The sequence below is a fragment of the Melanerpes formicivorus genome, unplaced genomic scaffold (genome assembly GCF_026170545.1).
Source record: "Melanerpes formicivorus ecotype bairdi unplaced genomic scaffold, bMelFor1.0.p_v2 SCAF_3, whole genome shotgun sequence".
Lineage (NCBI taxonomy): Eukaryota > Metazoa > Chordata > Aves > Piciformes > Picidae > Melanerpes > Melanerpes formicivorus.
The window spans coordinates 10,327,371-10,346,745 of NW_027142355.1; the positions used below are offsets into that span (position 1 = coordinate 10,327,371).

At 39.0% G+C, this 19,375-nt stretch overlaps 1 protein-coding gene across 8 annotated transcripts in view; it reads right to left on the reverse strand.

The window, feature by feature from the left end:
* The window catches only part of TAFA5 (TAFA chemokine like family member 5), a 481,575-nt gene that overhangs the window by 42,736 nt on the left and 419,464 nt on the right, over positions 1–19,375 (reverse strand). For 3 of the 8 annotated variants that reach the window (XM_068166285.1, XM_068166318.1, XM_068166291.1), the window contains one exon: positions 8,513–8,707. The exons of 3 other annotated variants lie outside the window; for them this stretch is intronic. In XM_068166285.1, the coding sequence (XP_068022386.1) occupies positions 8,621–8,707 (87 nt within the window). In that variant the 3' untranslated portion in view covers positions 8,513–8,620. Of the gene's footprint in view, positions 1–555; positions 649–8,512; positions 8,708–17,525; positions 17,632–19,375 lie in introns of those variants that run through there. 2 more of the 8 variants (XR_010990835.1, XM_068166300.1) reach the window with 2 other exon arrangements.

Genomic DNA, 19,375 nt, shown 5'->3' on the forward strand with positions numbered 1-19,375 from the left:
ACAAATGAGAATGCAATGACTGACTAATACAAGACTCCAGCTACTCATGCTCACCCAAAGTATTAGTTTAGAAATTACATAGTATAGAAGACAAAATGTTTTGAGGTGTATTAAGCAAGCATGATTGTTACAAGATGCAGTATAAATGTTCAAACACCACCTTCTGCTTTGGCATTGTTCTGTCTCCAAATAGTCAGAACTCTTGTTACTGATGGAAATGCCATGCATAACTCCAGTAAATACTGAACAGTGAATGTGAAAGAGCAAAATAGATAAGAAAATTCAATTCACTCAGTTCAAGCTGTGTATTAAATTTAGAGTTAACCTAATCCTCAGAGCAGTAAATTAAAGAAATACCTGCCTCCAAATTAATTTAGTGACAGCTTGAAACATGGATCTCTCTATTTATGTATGTAGAAAGAAAGACAGATAGATAGATAGAAGATAGATAGATAGATAGATGATAGATAGATAGATAGATGACAGCTAGAAAGACAGACAGATAAATATTTTCTTTATAAGGCATAAAATGTATGTCTACTTTTGTCCTCTCACCTTTTCCAGGAAAAAACACCCCAGAAATCTTGAAAACAGCCTTTCCTTTTCGGACTAGTGATCAGATCTCCAAACCACATGGCCTCAGACAGGCTGAAGGCAAAAAACCTTGTTGATTATTGTGATATATTCCCTTTTTAAAATATACATTCATCAAAATAAAAGATTTTAAAGTTTTGCTTCTGTTAATTGTTCTTTTTCTCCCTTGTACTCTTTCTTGGGCTTTCCACTATACTCCCTATTTTTGTTCCCTTTAGAAAAGAACACAGTTTTTAAGGTAGCAATATTTTTTAGGCAGTAAGGCACAAAGCAAAAGATTTGTAGTTTATTAGGTCTGAAAGTAAACTACTATCATGTTAAGAATCAGGCTGACTTAGATACATCTTTCTGGAATTACGCTGAAATAGCCCAAAGCTAAAAGCAACAGTGTAAACTGCTGATGGACTGTTCAGTGTTTTACTAGTGTGCTACTCTACCATATTGGTCCCAGGATGGAGAGAGAATTCAGGTACAACCACATTCATTTGCAGATACCTGCTGCTTTGTCATTTTATGGATAGAAAAGCTTCCTTTCTGACTTGCTAACACTGTCTCCATTTCGCACTTCCCTGCTGAGTGAATATGGTATCAATACTTTAAAAGAAGGAGGAAAGGAGGCACAATTACACATTTTAAAAATGCTGGGTGAGGGCAGAGAGCAGGCTTGAAATAAAGTGATAACAGGAAGAGGAACAGATTAGAGAACAGGAGGTGAATTTACAGCTTTTGACAATGACAGGAGAAAATGGAATGAGAATAGGATAAAAAGGCATAGGTTAGCCAGGGAAGTTTAACCATCATTTGTAAATTAAGGCATGAAAAAACAAGTAAGACAGGTAATAGGAACAACACAGGAGGAAGAGGACAGGAGACAATAGGAACAGTCCAGAGAAGAGGACCCACTTCCTGTTTGTTGGTTTGTTTTTTTGCCCCTTCATTGTTCATTACAGGTAAATTGATCACTCCTCAGAAAACCAGACAGATCAAGTAAGAGGGTTTCCCAAAACTACCACAAAAAGGACTTCTTTACTATTTACACTAATGGCTCAAAGCATAGAATAGAATCACAGGATCATTTAGGTTGGAAAAGACCTTTAAGACCATTGAGTCCAGCTGTTAACCTAACACTGCCAAGACCATCTCCAAACCATGCCCATAAGTGCCACATACACACATCTTTTAAATACCTTCAGGGCTGTTGACTTCACCACTTCGCTGAACAACCTGTTCCAATGCTTGATGACCCTTTCAGTGAAGAATTTTCTTCCTAATATTAATTCTAAACCTCTCCTGGCACAACTTGAGGCCATTTCCTCTTGTCTTATCACTTATTAGTTGGGAAAAGACACTGACATCCACCTTGCTACAACCTCCTTTATGATAGTTGTGGACAGCAGCTCCCTTGAGCCTCCTTTTTTCCAGACTAAATAACACCAGCTCCCTCAGTCAGTCTTTATAAGACTTGTGCTCTGGACCCTTCATCACCTTTGTTGCTCTTTGAACATACTCCAGTACCTCAATGTCTTGTAGCAAGAGGCCCAAAACTGAACACAGTTTTCTAAGTGTGGCTTCATCAGTGCTGAGTACAGGGGAACCATCATAAACCCATGCTGACTGGGCCTGATTGCTTGTCTGTGCTGTGTGGTGACACTCAAGATGATCTGCTCCACAACCTTCTTCTTCATGGAGGTAAGGCTGACAGGCCTGCAGTTCTCCAGATCCTCCTTCCAGCCCTTCTTGTAGATGGGAATCACATTTGCTAACCTCCATTCAACTGGGACCTCCTCGATTAGCCAGGACTGTGATAAGTGACGGCTTGGAGAGCACTTCATCCAGCTCCTTAAGTACTATCCAGCCCCATGGACATGTGTGTCTAAGTGGTATAGCAAGTCACTAACACTTGGATAACAGGGGCTGCTCCCCATCTCTGCCTTCTGCTTTAGGGGGCTGGGTATCTAGTGAACAACTAGTCTTATTATTAAAGACTGAGGTAAAGAGGTATTAAGCATCTCAGCCTTTTCCTTATCCTTTGTCACTATGTTTCCCCTCACATACAATAAAGGATGAAGATCCTCTATAGTCTTCCTGCTTATTGCCTTTAACAGAAGTAGCCAGATTAACTTCTAGTTGGGATGATTTTCTCCTTGTACAACCTTGTGGTATCCTTGCAGACCTCATGAGTTGCCCACCCCTTCTTCAAAAAGTTGCAAACTTAATTTTATCCTGAGTTCCAGCCAAAGCTTTCTATTCATCTGGGTCAGTCTTCTTTGCTAGCATCTCCTCTTTTGACATACAGGGAAGGACTGCTCATGCACCTTTAAGATTCCCTTCTTGAAGAATGTCCAGCCCTTCACGCTGCCTCCCAAGGAACTCTGCAAACTTGTCTCCAAAACAGGTTCAGGTCTGCCCTCCAGAAGTCTGAGGCAGGCATTCTAGTAAACTTCCTCCAAGAATCGAAAACTTGAAACAAAACCCATGAAAAGTACCAGATCCATGATAGGTAAGCTTAAACAAAAATGGTGTTCTTGATGACTGTTTGGCTACAATTACTAGAATATTAATTATGCAATAAAAACTGCAAATGAAACAGCTACATATATAAATCTGCTTTAAAGCTTGGGAAAGATGTGTTGCATTTTGTTTCTTTTTCCCTTGACTTAGAAAATTTGCAGCAGTATTGAGTTAAGTAGAGCCTGGTTACAAATCACATAGTACTTCTGTTTGTCTCTAGACAGACTTCATGTCAGTTCTAGGGACCATTGCACAAGTCTGTCACTGTCCTTCTGGAGGAGTCAGATGTTCTGACTGTAAGTTTGGAGAATTCATGAGGTTGTTCAGCTTAAAGATGCTGAGTGGGCATCCACTACCAGAGATGAAAATACTACTGTACATTATCTGTTTATATGGTGAAAGCCCAAGATCCCATGTACTCCACAGAAATGTGCTTAAGAAGAAAACTAATTTGTTGACTGCATATTAATAGATAATAGAGAGCCTGAGAAATAATACCTTTCACATCATCATATATATCCTATTATAGTTCTTGGATGGTTTGAGTATGTCCTGAGTGTGTTTAGCTTATTAGGGCAACCATAACACTGCCCACTTAATTCATCTTACTCTGGAGGGATTAGAAAAAGGGACAGTCTATGTCCAACTGTGCTCTAATAGCACACAAAATAAAATAATTTGTTGGTTCATTTCTGTGGTCAAATACAAAGGAAAATGTTATGCAAGTTGCTGAGTTACACATTTTTATTTTTTTCTGTCAAAAGAAATGCACCCAAAAACCTTTGGCAGTAGTTTCTAGGACTGAGTTTGTTTACACAGTGTTTGAATTTCTTATTGCAAACAAGAAAATTGAGCCAGGCTTACTATTACTGGCAAATATTTCCAGAGTAGGACTGAGTTTCAAGTAAGTCTGGCCTGACCTTTTACTTTAAATGGAATCCACATAAATATCAACAATTCCACTTCAATTCTGGTAAAGCTTCAGTAGTTTCATCTGGTTTACTCTCTGTATTTTTAGAATAAAGATGAGAGTCAGAGAGAGCCAAAGTAATTATTTTTGACTCCCTGTCAAAGTTATATTGTTGCTCTGTGATGACAACTCTGAACTATCATGTTTCCAGTACTGATTTTTTGGAAATGTTCCGAGTGCCTACAAAGTAACTGGTCATAGCAAAGAGGTTTCAGTGTTACATAAAAGCTGAACGACTTCTCTAAACTGAATATTTCACTTTTTCAACTACAGTCTTAAAAATCGTTCAATGAGTCTTAGGATTCTGTATATCAATTATCACTGTAAATGACTTCTGGCTGGGTTTTGTTGTTGTCGTTGGGGTTTTTGGTGGTGGTGGTGGTTGGTTGTTTTTTGTTTGTTTCTTTGCTTGTTTTCCAGAGAAAATTTGCAAAGATCGATAGGGGTTGGGCCAGTCTGTCTCACAAATCTACTCACAATGAAAAGAGTTCCAAGCCTTTTACTGGTGCAAGTCAGGTAAACAGAACATCCTTCCCCTCTGCTGCTGCAGCTGTATATTCTAGGTCCCTCAATAGCTAAGCATATATAATGCAGAAAGAAACCTATAAAATCATTAAAATATCCAAGGAAAACCTTACACTGCCTTGTGAGATACCTCATGCTTTACAGGAATAAAAATGTAAATGTCTGTTGATGACCCAAGCAGTAGCAGTGACCTGTTGCACTTATGAGAACTCCCTAATCCCTCCTGAAAATGTACTCTGTTTATCTCCGTTCCTCTCCATGCAGGTCATATACACAAGCTGAATTGTTTAAACTTCAGGGGGGAAAAAAAAACAAAAAAAGGAAAAAAACCCAGACAAGTTAATCTAAAGTGTCTTTGGTTATTAGGAATAAGAAAAAGAAGGATGGAAGTAGAACAATACTCTCTCTCACTGAGCTACCTTAGGGAAGGACATCTTCTGAGTTCAAACTAATTGCAGCATTAGAGATACTAAGACTGGTCAAATTCAGTGTCTGTGCATGTGACTGAATGCTTATGAAAGCAATCTTTGGACTCTATTTTGCAACCAGCTCTTAAGACAGTGAGATGGATTAAGAATTGGTTACATAATAGAGTCCAATAAGTGGTGGTCAATGGTGCCAAGTCCAGCTGGAGAGCTGTAACTAGTCGAGCCCCCCAGGGATAAGTGCTGGGTCCAGTCCTGTTCAACATCTGTGTTGGTGACATTGATGAGGGAACAGAGTCTGCTCAGCAAATTTGCTCATGATGCCAAACTGGGAGGCTTGGGTGATATGCCTGAAGGTGTGTGGCCACTCAACGAGACCTGGACAGACTGAGCTGGACAGACAGGAACCTAATGAGGTTCAACAAGGATAAGTGCAGAGTCCTTCACTTAGGAAGGAATAATAAATTGCACCAGTACAGGCTGGGAGGTGACCTGCTAGAGACCAGCCCTGTGGAGAAGGACCTGGGAGACCTGGTGAACAGCAAGTTATCCATGTGATAGCAATGTGCCCTTGTGGCCAAGAAGGTCAATGGGATCCTGGGGTGCATTAAGAGGAGTGTGTCCAGCAGATTGAGGGAGGTTCTCCTCCCACTCTGTTCTGCCCAGTGAGACCTCATCTGGAATATTGCATCCAGTTTTGGACTCCTCAGTTCAGGAGGGACAGGGATCTACTTGACAGAATCCAACAGAGAGCTACCAGGATGATTAAGAGACTAGCATGTGCTTTATGAGGAGAGGCTGAGAGCCCTGGGGCTTTTTAGTCTGGAGAGGAGAAGACTGAGAGGGGATTTAATAGATGTTTGTAAATATCTGAGGGCTGAGTGTCAAGAGGGAGGGGACAGGCTCTGCTCAGTTGCACCCTGTGACAGAACAAGGGCCAATGGATATAAACTACAGCACATGAGGCTCTACCTCAACATAAGGAGGAACTTATTCACTGGGAGCACTGGAACAGGCTCCCCAGAGAGGTTGTGGAGTCTCCTTCTCTGGAGACTTTCAAGATCCATCTGGATGTGTTCCTGTGTGACCTGCACTAGATTCTATGGTCCTGCTCTGGCTAGGGGGAGGGTGTGTGTGCGTGGAGTGGACTCCAGAGGTCCCTTCCAATCCCTAACATCTGTGATCCAGTCTAGCATATCAGGTAGTATACACACAGGTATATTCCTGTGTTGCACTCCAACAAAGTAGCATTCAGGTGTTACAGACAGCAGAATATAGTGATTACAGGCATCCTCTAAGAGAACATACATTTTCCTTAAAACCCACTGTATGGTTATTTTCACTTCTACTACTCAACACATACACAAACCCCAAGTACTTATTTTAAGTTTGAGACTCTTTGTGAATGAGATTTTTTTTTCCAATAACAATTATTTTAATATCAATAACCTGTTCAGAACTAAACCCAAAAGGTGCCTTATCCCCTTAAATAACACTCCTAGACTTTTCTTTTCAGCTTCCTCTGATCATCTTCCAGGACTATCACCTTGATTATTAATTTCTTATTCTGTTAAAATCCTGGTTTTTTCATACTGCCTTTGCTGGATATAGAAGATCTTGGAATGTGCTGGGTCAGAACTTGCACTCCTTCCTTCTACCAAATTGCCCATTACTTCAGAAGCGATACTAGTGAAGGCAGTGGGTAAATAATCCTTACAATGAATGAAGGTGTTAGAAGCAAGTGTTGTAACCTGAAACATGTCGAACCCTGGGTCATGTAGATGACTTGTTTAAGAGCTCAACCTTAGGTGTATATGCTTTGCAGCATCTGAACATATGCTATGGAAAAGCAATGGAAGTGGCAGAAAAGACAAGCAAGAGATCTTTGTTTAGAACATTCAAAGCCCTTGAGTCCAAAAACGATCATGGGGCATTTTTGCTTGTTGTGGATAACAAAAAAGACAGGTAGGTCTCATTCTGCCCTCTGTGAAAGGGCAGATAGAAAAGGAATGATGATATCTTGCAAGGTGTAACAATGCAGAAGAATGTGCTTTCATCTCTTGTAGTTTACATGAAAAACAAATACACTTAAATAACTGTAGCTAAAGGCCTTGAGCAGTAACCCAGTTCTATGTGATTTTCCTTTGATCTTTTAAAATGGGTAGAAGCCTGCACCTATACAAAGCTTAGTAGCAGGTAAACCTATGAAAGATTTGTAACTAGCATGGCATTTTAAACTTGAAAAATTACTACATCTCTGTCTCCCTTTTACTCTTAAAAAAAAAAAAAAAAAAAAAAAGAAAAAGAAAAAAGCAAAGAAAATAAAAGAAGCAACTGCAACATTAGCACAATTGAAACTGTGTAAGAATAGCCAGGAGCTTTCCTCAGAGTACTGAAAAAAGAGAAGGCTCCGAGGTGACCTAATTGTGGCCTTCCAGTATCTGAAGGGGGCCTACAGGAAGGCTGGGGAAGGACTTCTCAGGATCTCAGGTAGTGATAGGACTAGGGGGAATGGAATGAAGCTGGAGGTGGGGAGATTCAGGCTGGATGTGAGGAGGAGGTTCTTCACCATGAGAGTGGTGAGACCCTGGAATGGGTTGTCCAGGGAGGTGGTCGAGGCCCCGTCCCTGGGGGTGTTTAAGAGCTGGACCTCTGGCCAGCCTGATCTAGTGTAGGGTGTCCCTGCCCATGGCAGGGGGGTTGGAACTAGATGATCCTTGTGGTCCCTTCCAACCCTGAATGAAACTATGAAACTATATGGAAACTATGAAACTTGGATTTACCATTTCTGACTCTTTTTTGTCCAAGGTAGGTGACAGGTTCACACCAAAACACCAGTGCACCTAAGAATCTACTTTTATTTAAATGCAGCCAATTAATGTACACTTAACTCTGAATATTCACACCTATATAGAAAGTATACTCTTTAACAACTTTTAACATAGATATAACCTAAATTACATTAAACCTTCTTGTAAGGAAGTGCCTTAATGTTTCTGTGTGCTTCTGGGGTTACTTAGCCTGGAGAAAAGGAGGCTCAGGGGAGACCTTATTGCTCTCTACAGCTACCTGAAGGGAGGTTGTAGCCAGGTGGGGGTTGGTCTCTTCTCCCAGGCAACCAGCACCAGAACAAGAGGACACAGTCTCAGGCTGTGCCAGGGGAGGGTTAGGCTGGATGTTAGGAAGAAGTACTTCATAGAAGGAGTGATTGGCCATTGGAATGGGCTGCCCAGGGTGGTGGTGGAGTCACCATCGCTGGAGGTGTTTAGGAAGAGATGGGATGGGGTGCTTGGTGCCATGGTTTAGCTGATTAGGTAGTGTTGGATGATAGGTTGGACTTGGTGATCTCAAAGGTCTTTTCCAACCTGGTTAATTCTATTCTAATAAAAATCCATTAGACATTATGATCTTCCTTAAAATGATGCTTGTATTGCCACACAGAATATCTCATGAAGAGGGTGATTTATTGTTTACTAGTGTACTTAAGAGGGAAAAAAAAAGGTAAGAAAAAACCCAACCCAAACTAAAAACCAAGCAACATCAGCCAGTGCTGAAGTACACAGAGAAATCAAAACTCTTACTTTGTCTTCCCTAATTAGAAGAGAAGATTATCCAGGGGCATCTGTGAATGACATCTGATTGGCAGGCAGATGGTCTGAAGCAAGGTTAGTCTCAAAAAAACCTGGAACAATTATTTCCTAAGACTGATTGTGACAATAAACCATAAATGAGTAATGCACCAAAAAGGCAATGTGCTTTTGGGGGGAGTATTTAGAATATTTCATCCATTAAAAGATGCAATTATGAATTAAAAGTCATAAGCTTTAAATAGGAATTTCAATTGCTCAGTATTCACCAGCAATATATGATATCTGCTTTACATTTTCCATCCAATAATTTATTGCTTAAGGAAGCACTCATGTTTCACAGCGTTCCAGAAAGCAATATAGCACAGCAGATGACTATAAACAAGCAACCTTTATAAATATGTTATGTATGGGAAATAAATCTCAATATTTAAAATTACTCTGCTTAGCCTGTGTCTATGACTTAAGGAGAATTTACTAGGTGGACAACTGAGAGTAAAGAATATATATATATATATGTAGGTTGGTCAGCTAAGATGAATGCAGGAAGGTTTTCAGTTTCTCATAGCCTTGTTTGAAAAGAAAACCAAGAACTTATATATCATTCTTCTTCTTCATACAGGCATCCACTGCACACAGAAATGTAAGTGTGGTCTTCAACAAAGACCATGTCCACATCTATGTGGACACATAAACAGAAGAAAGCCCACTGCTGCTCTTAGTCCTTATGCCCATTGCAAAGAAGGGCAAATTTTCCAAAGGTAAATTTTACTAAAACACAATTGGTTTTCAGCAATACCCTAATGTATATATGGAAAACAACACAAGCATGAAACAGTAATGATTAGCTCAGCTCTTTGAATCTTGATTCTGCTCACTTTTAGTACAAACCCCAAAATTCCTAGCCTAATAAATCATTGCATCCTTGTTAACAGGATTATAAGATTTAGTTCCTGGTCTGAGAGACACAGTATGAAATGTGAAAATCTCTCTGAAATACCTCATCACAGAAATGGGGAGTTTCTTCAGGAATGTAAAATATAGAGACCTTAAAAAGTCACTGTTTCTGTCTCGTGTCATATTAAAACCAAGTTTTTTTTACTGTTCCTTTAATCCTTCATTCAACTATAAATCTTCTGAAAGCACAATGGAAGATGTAGTGACAAACTATTTTTTTCCAGATTTGTGTGAGGGGAAAACTGACAGCAGTGTATGTTGATCCTCTCTTTAATGACAAAATATCCATACGACTTGTAGACTTTCAAATGCTCTTGTACGTGCTTTCAGGAAATTGTTTGTTTTGCAATCTATTCTTATAACCCTGACTACAATACCCTTTATACACCTGTTCTCATCCTGCAGTTTTAAGTTCTACATGACCATGCTAAAGCTGGGAACAAGAATGAGATGGAATTTAAGAATCATTACACCAAACTAGCTAACTGTAACATTTTAAGCCCTTAGTGGCAAGGCAAACACTTAAATGCATTATACTGCGTAGGACTCTGATTAACAATGCAAATATATTTAAACTTAACACAAACTAGAGAGGTATGCAATGCAGTAGTTCAAAAACCAACCAGTGTGTCAGTGTCTACTGGAGGCAGAAGGCTCTGTACACTGTGCATCATAATAGATGTAAATTCTTTGGCAAGATTACCGTTACTCTCCCTACCCTATTTCTGTAATATTTTGACATGCAGTGCTACGGTGATCAGATTTCTGCATTAGAATGAAAACAAATGACAAAAGAGGGAAAATAAACTGTGTAAAATGTCAAGAAATTTTGTAATTCAGAATAAATTCTACACAGAAACTACAGAACTACATAAAAGCAGCTGCAATACAACTTTTAGGGAGCAGAAGAAGGAAATTTTTCTTCTCTTGACAAAGATACTAGTCTCGGGGAACCTTATCTCCTTTCTAGTTTCATGTACCTGCCATAAGAGTGGGGTGAATCCCCTACTTTTTAGTAACCTCCCTCAGGCAGAATTTAGGGATTTGTAGCCTGGTGTTTCTTCCATAACAGCCCTTCAAATGCCCATTTTTAACAGTCTTCTTGAGTGATATGAAATGATTATGAGACCTAAATGTAGGTATTTATATAGGATGATTAAATCAATCTCAGTTAGGGAAAAAAGAAACCCTAGAATTTAATTCTGCCTAAACATAGATGCTTAGTACCTGTGGGACATACTTAGGTATCTCCCTTGATCTCCAGATGCTGTATCAAAAGGCCATGTGTCACATGTTTGCACTCCTGAACACATCTTAGAATCTTGGGACACTTAGGCTGCCCTGGAAATATGAGTCAAGGAAACTTATCTCTAAAGGGGAAAGGGTTCCAGGATGACTCATTGAGTGAGTTGTGGTCAGTGGCATGGAGTCTAGGTGGAAGTCCATAACAAGTGGTGTCTGTCAGGGGTTAGTACTGGGTCCAGTCCTGTTCAGTATATTCACCAATGACCTGGATGAAAGGATAGAGTAAGTTTGCTGATGATATAAAACTGTGAGGAGTGGCTCACACATCAGAAGACTGTGCTGCCATCCAGCATGACCTGGAGAAGATGGAGAGTTGGGCAGAGAGTAACCTTATGAAGTTCAAAAAAGGCAATTATAGGGTCCTGCACCTAGGAAGTATTAACCTCATGTATCAGCACAATTTGGGGGCTGATCTGCTGGAAAGCATTTCTGTGGAAAAAGACTTGGGAGTCCTGGTGGACAGCAGGCTGGCCGTGAGTCAGCAATGTGCCCTTGTGGCCTAGACCAATGGTATCCAGGGATGCATCAAGAAGAGTGTGGCAAGCAATTTGAGGGAGGTTCTTCTCTCCCTCTACTCCGCCCTCATGAGGCCTCATCTGGAGGACTGTGTCCAGTTCTGGGCTCCCAAGTTCAAGAAGGATAGGGAACTGCTTGAAAGGGTACAGCAAAGGACTACAAAGATGCTGAGGAAACTAGAACATCTCTCATGAAGAAAGGCTGAGGCACTCAGGGACTTTCGGCCTGGAGAAGAGAAGACTGAGGGGGGCCCTATCTGTATTTATAAATATTCCAAGTGTGGGTGTCAGGACGATGGGGCCAGTCTTTTTTTTGGTGGTGACCAGCAACAGGACAAGAAGTGATGGGCACAAATGTGAACATAGGAAGTTCCATCTAAGCATTAGGAGGTACTTGGGTGGTGGAGCACTGGAACAGGCTGCCCAGAAAGGTGGTGGAAACTCCAACTTTGTAGTCATTCAAAGCCCACCTAGTTGCTGTCCTGCTGTACGTGAACCAGCTTTGGTGGGGGTGTTGGACTAGATGATTTCCCAAGATTCTTTCTAATTCCTATCATTCTGTGATTCTGTGGACTGAACTCTGCCATTATTCTTTTTTTTCTCAATCTGAAGAGTCTCAAAGAAGCTCCTCCTTGTGACTCAGTGGGTCTCATTTGTTCATGAGTGACCCACTAGACCCTAGTGCAACTCCACATGCATCACTGCCTTTAAATTTTAGTTACAGATTTTGAGCACAAAAGTAGAAAAAATAAATCACTATTGGGTGTAAAAAGGAAAACTAAAGATTATTCTAGACAAATTCATTGGAGAAATATCTGCTATATGATTAGCTGTACCAAAACAATTCTTTCTCTTTTCTGACCTCTTCTCTGCTTGCTTTACACGGGAGACATTAATCTGCTTCTGGCTGACCTTGGCTGAATTATTTTGGATGAGTCTAACCCCTGCTTTGTGCCTGCTCCTTTCTCTCTTGGGATGGGGACGGAGATGAGGATGGGCAGTGGAACGGATTTCCTGATCTCTCTGACCAGGGCAGTTCTTGTGTTGTTTGCTAATTACAAATATCTGTATAATATTGCAAATACTGTATATTTTGTACATATTCATTGCATTCCATTGTGGAGTGAAGTTTTGCTTGTAAACACAGCTTCCATTTGCTTCATGCTGAGCTGGTCTGGCAAAGTTAATTTTTGGGGGGAGGAATTTCAACCCACCACACTGCCCAAACCATATTCTTGTAACTGAGCATTTCCTATGGGTTGAATCACACAGATGACAGGAAAGGTGAACAAAATCACAATCTTGTCATCAGTACATGTGCCTAAGAAGCAAGCAATCACAGTCCAGTTAGCTAAGGCTATGAGACAGATCCTGAAACATTTGTGTGGGTCCATCCTTAAGAGAAATGTCATTACAGTCACAACTATTTAGAGATTCCTCTGGGTTAAAGCAGAGTAAAATGTAGTCTTCCATTCCTTGCTTGTTCCAATTGTAGGTGTAGAATTGACCTTGCTGGTTCATAGAACAATTATTAGGATGAAATTCAATGAACCTAAGAAGCAAATAAGCTTCAGGTGAAGAAAGGGATCAAGATATAGTATTGGACAATGTCATCAGTGAATCCAGTGTGGTGGATCACACAGTGCCTGTGGTGTTCATTACAATATCATTTCTGCGTTCATAATCTAATGCAGCAAACTAACTCCAGGAACAACTAACATGACATTTATTTTTAATACAATATTTTAAGCTTTATGACTTTACTCTTTCATTATGATACAATTTTTGCTGTTGAGAATTCACAGATTTCTTTTTTTTTTTTTTTTTTTTAATCTTAGATTTTCTCAGATTTGAAAGAAGACATGATATTTGAAAGACTTCAGCTGCTGGTAGCAGCAAGCCTTTGGCTCCTCTGATATATCTGAGTTTGTGAGGGGGAGGTTCTCAAGACAGAAGGAAGAGATATCACCATGTTTTAGCAGTTACAAGAAAGTACATCAAAGTTAAGGGGATAGGTCTTAAAATATTATCTATAGTCCAGATGGCCTGTGTGGGTGAAACTTGAGAATGTTTTATAAGAAATCACACAAAACTCAGATGCTAGAGAAACAAGAGACAAAACAGAAAAAAGAGGAAAACGTATCACTGACTCTGCCAGACATGCTAGGCAACATGTCATAAACATCAGACGGAAGAAGCCATGATCAGTGTTTCCTTTGAGGTCAGGAATTGCGTTCTGAGTAGAACAGGACTATTGCACAAATGACATCATACAGTCTGAATTTCTGCTATCAGAGCAGAGACCTTTCTATTTGTCACAGAACAGGTCTGGCTTAGCCTATGAGTTTCTTGGAGAAATTACTGTACCAGGGCTAATTAACAATGAATATTTTGTGTTCTTCTGACATTGGGCCTTTTTCAGTAATTAAACAGAAAGGTGGGGTGGGGTGGAAAGATGTTTTATTATTGTTGGTGGTGGTTTTGGTGTTTTTTTTTTCTTTTTTTTTAAAATTAGGAGAAGAAATCTACTTCATGTAGCAGGTAATGTGAGTGTGCTCCCCAGATTCTGTGGGATTTACAGATTTACAGAGATCACTGTGGAATATGCTACTGAAAAACAGATGTGCAATATGCCAGCTTGAAATTTGCTCCAGCAATAACATCTGTTTGTAAGGCTTAGGTGCAACTCTCCCCTACATGCAGTTATTAACTCGGCTCATGAAGTAGTCTATCACTATTAGACTCAATAGGTACATGAGTATATAAAAATTATTTTGAACAATTTTAAGAGAAAAAAATACTGGAAAAGTTAAAGTTTCATTTTAAAGCGGATCAATTACTTTTCAATTTTGCATCCCCCGAGTACCCTATTAGAAGTACATGCTATGCCCAGGGAGGTGGTGGAGTGCCTGTCCTTGGAGGTGTTCAAAAAAGGATTGGATGTGGCACTTGAAGCCATGGTTTAGTTAGTCATGAGGTGTTGGGTGACAGGTTGGACTTGATGATCTCTGAGGTCTTTTCCAATCTTATTGATTCTAATTCTAATTCTATTAGAAGTATATACAATTAATTTTGACATAACTTACTTAAACAACTAGTATCACTTGTTAGTAAGAACTGACAGAGATGTCTTATTTACAGTGTCACAGTGTATTTTTGTATTGTGGTGAAACTACACAGCAGTCCTACCTGGAAAATGGAAAACCTGACCTCTAATAATTATCCCATTGACCTTTTGATTTCTAAAAGCCTAATTTAGGATTTTGCTAGTCAAGGGCACTTTTTATGGAAAGCCACACATCTTGAGGTGGCAATACATTTTTTTTTTCAGTGGAACTACGTGCACATATATGTATCTTGGATATCTCATTCAGATGCCTCTAGTCAGAAAATATAAATCATACAAAATGCTCTAATAATGTACAGTCTCATAGTTTCTAAGGAAATAGTACAATTGCTTTTGTCACCTAAATGGAATGAAACCTTATCTTTCAGAAGGAGCTATGTCTCTCCATTGATGATGGAGAAGGTTACCAATAACTAGTTTCTGAAGTCACTTAACTACTAAGTGCCTCATATAGGGAATGAATCAGGATATCACCTTTCTTATTTTTTTTTTAAGGTATCTTCCTTGGGTTTTATGGTTTTAGGTTTGGATGTGGGTTGGTTTTTTTTTGTTTTGCTTGTTTTTAATGAAAAGTGTATGCTATGCAACTTCTAAAGGTAAGATGATGTTTTTATCTCCCTAGAAAAAAATATTTCAAGCTAAAATTAACAGGAAAACAGATGATTTTCTAATTAGTACATTTGATGCTTAGCTTCTTTTCATTACAGCATAGACAGGAGACACTTTGATCTAGACATTTTAATCAGTGTTAGATAGCATTAGGCCCAAATAATTTAAAAATAAGATAATAACAAAATAAAATGTGTGTCTAAAAATTTATTTGATCAATATATCCTATTATAACACATAAGTAGGAATGAAACATTATAATTGCTACTGATATGCCATAAAACAATGTGATATGTAATAAAAATTAGAAATAATGTGATATCATTAAAATTTTAGAAGGTGTTTAATCCTGTCAATTTCAGGAAGAATTAATAATTCCAACTTTTAACAAACATGATTCATTATTGCTCTGATTGTTGATTAAACACTTGAGTGAGGACAGTTTGAAATTATTTCTGAATCTTCTTCATTCCCTTTTAAAATCTCCACACTAGCACATGACCTGACTAAAAGGCAGCAGTAAGAAGGGTTCATTTTTTTAATAATGTATGCACCATCAAGTCTTTAAACTTACTGTGATAAAGTATGCTTAATTAACCTGTGGTACTTGTTCCTCAGATAGACTTTCAAAATGCAAAACAGCTATATCAATGGGTCATAAAAGAGCTTTTCCCCATGATTTTCCATTTAAAGGTGTACTTACATTGGTATTTGATTACACTACTGTTCTATAAATAGTAGAGTATCTGCATATCTCGCCAATAAGGTCTGTTCCTGGGAATTTTTGTTCAAAAGCTGGCACTGCAGTAAATCAGAGCTCTGACATCTGGAACATTTTGGGTTGATTCCAGATGAAAAAGAGAACAACACCAAAATTATCAATATTTGCTAGAGGTCACCCCTCTCAAAGATGGAGCAGGCACTCACAGACCGGCAGTTGAGCACAGCATTTGAACGCTTTGCCATCAGGGTGACTTTAAAATGATCCTGTTATTCCTAGTGATGACACTGGTCTGCTCAATTACAAGATACACAGTTGTCCAATAGGCCAAAACCCACACAAATAGCATTAACATTTTGAAAAAGAAAGAAAATGGATTATAAGTAGCCATAATTCAGAAGCTGCAGATTCAGATCTGTATTCATGTCGACAAAGAGATAAATATACTTTGATTTAAAGCCAGATTTGGTTTGATCTGAAATTAGTGCCAAGATTCATCAAAAGCTATCAGTTGCCATTTGCTGTGCTAATTTGAGACATTCATGTCCTTAAACATAACTATATGGTTTTTGTTTTTCTGCAGTCCTGCAGATTCTCCTGAGACCATTTTAACTGGCTTATTTCCCAGATATCTCTGTAAAGAATACTCTGCTCATAGAAAATATAACATATAGTGTCCCTAACTGAAAACTGTGGCAAGTTTGTTAAGGGAGAAAAGTGCTTCAGTCTCAGGAAAGACAAATTAAACTTCTGGGTATGTCCTTAAGGTTTACAATGTGACAAATAATTAAAATAAATACACCTTCTTCATTTTGCCAAATAAATGTAATGATTTATTTGTTGATTAAATTTCTGCTGTTTAATATCTATAATAAAAAGCTTTTGACTTATGACTGATCAATTGTCTGAATCAGCTGTAGATTTCACAATTCAGTTCTTACTATCATACACAAGGCATGATGGCCTGCTGTAATATCTAAAAGATCAGCTGATGACCATATTCTACCTTTAAAGTAGTTTATAGCTATTACCTATAAACTGAAAAGAAAGTTAGACACTGGGAGTCTGAAGAGGGAATAGGGTGTACACTTTAATACTTTGAATCACAGAAAGCAGTAAGGGGACTAAAGAGATATTTAGGCGCAATATCTGGAAGCAGCATGGCTGTTAGCATAGCAGAGTTACTAATTTTATTATATCAGAGAAGTACTTAGCTGAATTGTATGAGTCTGCATGTTGTGGCTACTACTTCTTTGGTGGACATCTCACAGTGCAAAGGCAACCTGTTCACAGATTCAAGTATTTTCCTTTATTTTATTTTTTTTTTAAGGATCATTACAAAATAACATTTTCTCTGTTAGGTTGCAGTACCACATTTTCCCACCTCTTTGCAATGCTTTTGGCTGCATGGTAGCACAATTAAACCAAGAAGGGTTTGCAATCCCTTACCTTAACTCGAGAGACAAATCTAATTTAATTCCTACACTGAGAAGAGAACAGTACCTGAGTTTCTTGCCTTTTCAGTAACTACTTTTAATTAGGCCTAAGGGTTCAGTTCATTAACCCCAGTACACCATATATGGAGGCCTCAGTGTACTGAATGCCAATAGACCTGAACAGATTCCAGTGATGACAGATGCTTGCATACATTTCTTCACCAGAAACTGCAGCTCCCAGTAGCAAATCAGGGTGGCAGCCGTTGGAATGACCTCACACAGCAACAAATTGCAGCAGGCTAGTCACTTCCTTGAAGAGAATCAATCTTCTGCAATCTCCTGGAAAAGTCTGCACAGGCAGAGGTAGAGCAGAATACTGACTCCTAACAAATTGACCTGTTAGAAATTTGGACAGCTCAAAACTCCGGAGATTCCCCAAACTATTAATCCCCAGGTAGTTAAACTGCAAAACGGCATTCAGACTCTAGAAAAACTCTTGAGGGATTGGATTCAAGCTTTGACTTTGAGTCCTTTGTAGTACTGTTACAAAACGGTGGCTGGTGCAATTGTTCTCTGGTTTTGGACGAAATTACATTTGGATTCAGTGCTTTGCACAGAAGCCCAGAGTACCAATACGCACTGGATCAGCCTCAGTTAAGACTTAAGCAAGAGAATATGCACTCAGTAGATATCACACACACTTAGCTACAAGAAAAGACACTAAATTGCTCAGTTTTGACACAGTAGCCAGACCTCTGGGCATGTGCAGAAATAACATGCCTCGAAGCAACTTTACTGAGAAAACGTGGCTGTTTATCAAATGACAAAGACAAAAGATACAAGGCAAGAACAGAGCTTTGAATTTAAGCCTTGTCAATAAACCAGAAACAGCATACACACAAATATATTGAAGATTCAAGTAAAGCATGGTTCTGTTCCCTGGGTGCTGCTGCTGAATAATCTGTTTCCATTAACATTTGTGCCTTAATAACCACACTGAATCCATTGAAAACCACTTTTAAATACACATTCTTGCCCTCATTCTTAGAAAGTACTCACCTCTCTGTTGACCATGGGCTATATTCTTTAGGAATTATGAAAAGGAAGACAGAGAGAATAAAGCTGGACAGGTTTTAGCCCCTATGGGCCTAAACTACTTTTGAAAATGATCCTTAACATTTTGAATGCTGTACCATAACAGACTATTTACTTAGTAAATATCATTCAGGTGCCTTTCAGTGTAAATATGATAAATACAGCATTACAAAATCCAAGAAGAACATCTTCCCTAGGAACAAGAAATACTGAAAAGTTTTGCGCATGATGAGCGAGCAGATATCCTACCATACACCTCTTCATCCTCACCATTCACCAAGCTGACCCTCCACATTGTGTTTGAAGGGTGTCTCCACAAAAGATGTTTTCTTCAAGAATTAATTCAGAAGCAGACCTAGGTTTCTATCCTTAATGAAGTTAACTTGATTTGGAATCCTGAAGCACACTGAGAGTGGAAATTGCAAAGCCATTTTGCAGGTGTTTTTCATAGAAAAACTACACTGTAGGCATGCAGGAGGAACTGGAATGCCTCAAGTCAGATGTGCTCTCAAAGAGCTCAACCAGATGCTCTTGATAATCTCTGTAAGATGTTCTGGAAACACTAGATGGGACCAGATGAAGATAGAAACTTTTATAAATGCTTCATGCCCTCTGAGTACTGCATTTACAACCCACTAATGCATACTTTATTGCCAGTTTCATCCTGACATTTGTTAGATTTAAGAATAATGCATTTTTTGCAGCATTTTTTCTGTATTACCTGTAGAAAATGCATAATTGAAAATGCATGGAGAAAGGTCTCTTGAAATGGGTGACAGCCACTTCTCATGGTAACCTTGTTCCATCTTTTAAAATAATTACACTTTAAAATTTCCCCACCATTTAGTTCTTTCCCTTGGACTGGGGGTAGCATCTAAACCACCTTTTTTTGAAATGTAGTTTTTAAACTGTCCACAATAGCACAGGGGACATGCTGCTCCTATATGAAGCCCACAAGCTGTCTTGCATCCTGGCTCTAAACTCCAGGAGACATAAAT